The sequence below is a fragment of the Sphaeroforma arctica genome (genome assembly GCF_001186125.1).
Source record: "Sphaeroforma arctica JP610 unplaced genomic scaffold supercont1.922, whole genome shotgun sequence".
NCBI classification, from domain to species: domain Eukaryota; class Ichthyosporea; order Ichthyophonida; genus Sphaeroforma; species Sphaeroforma arctica.
This window is the reverse complement of record NW_014039636.1, coordinates 1-3766: the sequence shown is the minus strand read 5'-3', so window position 1 is coordinate 3766 and position 3766 is coordinate 1. Positions and strand designations below refer to the sequence as shown.

At 46.4% G+C, this 3766-nt stretch overlaps 1 protein-coding gene across 1 annotated transcript; it reads right to left on the bottom strand.

The window, feature by feature from the left end:
• Positions 1 to 1862: 1862 nt before the first annotated feature.
• SARC_09266 (hypothetical protein) lies at positions 1863 to 2812 on the bottom strand (the record flags this gene model as incomplete). The annotated part of the gene is made up of 3 exons (XM_014296723.1): positions 1863 to 2010; positions 2366 to 2521; positions 2664 to 2812. 3 exons carry the CDS (start codon positions 2810 to 2812, stop codon positions 1863 to 1865), a joined length of 453 nt encoding a protein of 150 aa, XP_014152198.1.
• Between the last annotated feature and the right edge of the window lie 954 nt (positions 2813 to 3766).

Sequence of the window (3766 nt, the reverse complement as noted above, 5' to 3'; positions counted from 1 at the left end):
TGATCAAGTGCACACGCAATATCGGGTTGCGTCATGTTGGCCGCGGATCCCAATGCACCGAGGAGTCGGCGGTATTTACCGCGAAAGATGTTGCCGGTGAGTGCGCCCGGGTGAGTGCCCGAGCTAGGGGCGTGCTTAGGAGGCGAATCAGTGGCGGCAAAGGCGAGAGCCATGCGTTCGGTGTAGGCATCCTGGAGGATGACGATGGTATGGAGCCCTCGGGGTGCTGGACAATGCGAAGACCGACCAGATGCTGGGTGAAGCTGAAATTCTTCATACTATAGATAGGCGAGAGTTGATTGAAGAGCAATTGTGCGTCGCCGGATTCCCGTTTGACAGCGTGGACGATCTCATCGACATAGATGATTACAATAATTTGACGGGTCGTGTGTGTCCAAATGCATTCCGTCTTGAGCGCTTTGTACGAACCCAAGTTTTCGAAGCGTACGGCCGATGTCCTGTTTCCACAGGCGTTCAGCCTACTTTAAGCCGTACAAGCCGCAACTTCGTAACAGCGTGTGTCGATTCGTAGACGTCGTTCCATATTGGGTTGCCATAGGATTTCTCGGTGATGAAATTCACCTGTCGCCAGTCATTATGGACGCCGCCGCCTTCAGGATCTGTGTAGCGAGGTACCAGGGTATTACTTCTGCTAGCACAAATATTGATCGTCGGGTGCCAATTTAAGTAGGTCATGGCTTGTTGCCACTCATCTGGGTTGAGTTATCATGCATTTGCGTCGACAAACAGAGAAGTCTTGTGCGGGAGGCTGTTACCGCGTTGCTGTGCGAGTAGAATGGTCTTTTTACAAGTAAGATGCCCGTTATTCCTGTGGATTTCGTCGTACGACATTGTAGTGACATCAGCAGACGGCCTGCTGGAGAGGGTGGGGTCTGGAATAGTAGGCGCCGACGTGGTGGAGATGGCTCGGGAGTTTTAGAATGGAGAAGGGCCACTGTGTTAGGACGAGATTGTAGTAGCTTCGTCGTAGGCAGCAAATAATTAAACAATTGTAGTTGTTCAAAAGTTAAGTGGTAGCCACCATTGGTGCGGTGTGGAGTAACTGTGTGTGTACCTTTTGTGATGATACATGTTTGAGTGTTCGCAGGGTAAACTAAGTGGTAGTGTCCTGGAGAAGATTTGTGATAGCAACTGTTGTACGAGTGTTTTGCTGATGTATGTCATGCCGATGGTTGGTAGGATTCCGCGTTCAGTGATGACCGTAGTGGATTCATCCGCAAGTTGAAATGGGAATCATTCCTTTTTGATGTTGGTTAACTGTGAACGAGCCTGTGTGTTAAAATAGTTTACAGTAGCACCACCGTCTATTAGAAGTTCGGTGGTGTTCAGTTCTGGTGTAGTGACCGGTTGGTGTATCCGTGTGATGTGGTACAACACGTGTGTGTGGTTTTCGATAGTTTGAGACTGTGTAAGGGAAATTCGCTTTATTGGAACGCTGACTACATACAATGGCAAGGTGGTTGGAGCGATTACAATTTGTGCAGGTCCTGTTGGCAGTCGTACATTTTCGAGCAGTATGGTTCTTATCGCCGCATTTGCCAGAAGTTTTAGTGCAACGTCCAGAGTGATGCTGAGTGAACCAGAACGTAACACCGAAACTTGTGTGCAGCTGGAGGTGCAGGAGTAGTTGTCAATGTGTTGTGCTTCGTTGCAAGTGCTTTAATTTGCTCATGTAATGGATTTGCGCATGTAATATATATTTGTATGATTATAAACTGGGTAATAATCGTGTTCACGATTATTGACCATATGTTATGCTCAGTAACCGAAAACCCTAGTTAGGGTTTAAACCCAGAGAGCCAGGTTTAACCTGTCCCAATAGAGCCCTCGGCACTTCGTGCTCAAATCGCACTCCTCCGCGACGACCACTCGAACTCCGCACTGCTAATTCCTTCGCCGTATGATCGCATCTCAACCGTACTATAAGCCCCACTACCCGCCCAGAAGTTCTCCCTCAAGGACGCCGTCCCTAAAAGCATCTCCAAGGCCCTAGGATTCGCCACAGTGGTTCCAAGCCATCAATTCTAAACGTGAGGCACGCCCGCAACAAACTCGCAGACATCATTACCCTCACCGACGTCTCTCATACTGCCAAGACAATACATTCGAAATATATATTTCACGAGGAAACATGACGAAAATGGCGAACTTGACATTCATAAAGCAAGAATGCTACTATCCCATTGTGACGAACAACAGCATCGTATTTTTTTCTAGGATACTTACGCCTCAACAGCATATTCCACCACGCTCTGTACGTTTCTGGCTACTTCGGCCGTCCAGAATCGCACCGTCCATCACTTAAATGCTAATACAGCATACCACTACTCGAAGCTTGACACACCTGTATACATGTTTCCTCCAAAGGGAGTGTCGAACTCGGACACTACCCCCCCCAACGCTGTCCTGAGATTTATCCTGGGCCTCTACGGCCTTAAAGCAAGCGGGGACGTCTTTGAAATCAAGATTTCGGTCGTACTCTTCGTCATCTCGGCTTCGTCTAGAGCCAACAGGACGAGAACATAGGGATTCACTCCGTCCGCGATATCATACTCGTCACCTATGTGGACAAGTTCGTCTCTGCAGTTGTATATGATTCGGGCCATGAACAGTGGGTCCACGACCACCTAATGCTTACTTACAGCATGAAGAACATTCGCATTGTACAGCATCCAGGACCATCGCCATTATGCAGGACGCTTATATTGAGCGCATGGGCCACAGGTTTCCCAGACCCATACGCTGAACCAATATTCCCATGCGTGAATAATTGGTCCCACAATCTTATCATAGTTTAGTACAGTATAAATATTGGATAATATTCTTCAATAAACAACCAATTCTATTCAGAAATTTATAGTGAGTATTGATTATAATCTCAATGATTCCGAGATAGCTGTGTTCTGCTGGTCAAAAGTACCGTTGTGGCTCTTCTGATGATTCTCACGAGCTGGTGCAAAGATTGTGCATGAGCGACTATTTCGATGCGATGTAAGCTCGTCAAAAGCATTTAATATATCAAAATCAATGTCGGTGCTTCTGTGATTTCTCCAGTTTTAGTTTGTACTCTTGTACGCGTGGCTGAACTTGTTCATTTGATTCTTCAACTGCAAATTGTGTAGAGTATGGAGAGTGGCTGAAAGGTACGAGACAATAGGATACAATAGACCTCTTCTCAAGTACGGTTATCTCAGCTAGGAAAAGTCCCTAGGCTGAGAGAACCGTGCTGAATCTTTATTCGTGTTTTCACTAGACTCAGATTTACTTGAGTGTTTCTCTCACACGCGGGAATCCCGGTTTAGATTACCGGTTCTACCGCTAATATTTCTGATGCCTCTAATATCAGAAATATTCCAATCCTAATTCCAAAACTCAGTATTTGATGATTCTGGGTTTTGAGATTTGTATTGGCTTTTTGATAATCTGGTCCCTAGATGCTACAATTGTAGGAGTCAGAAGTATCTGAAAGAGTCTTAGGATTCTCGTGACGATTATCCCGTCGGGAGGGAGGGAGGGAGGGGAGGGGAGGGGAGGGGGGGCTTCGATTGTACAATCCATGTCACCACACAAGCACCTCCTACCCATATATATATAACATATGTCCGAAAATAACATAAGTTGGTCGCACTCAAATGCCTAAGTAAGCAGGTAGATTCTTTGAATGTGCGTTGATGATGTCCGGTCCACCTGATTTCCAACACTCTTCAAAAAGTTGGCAATGCATACTATAACTCTAGAGAAGTTT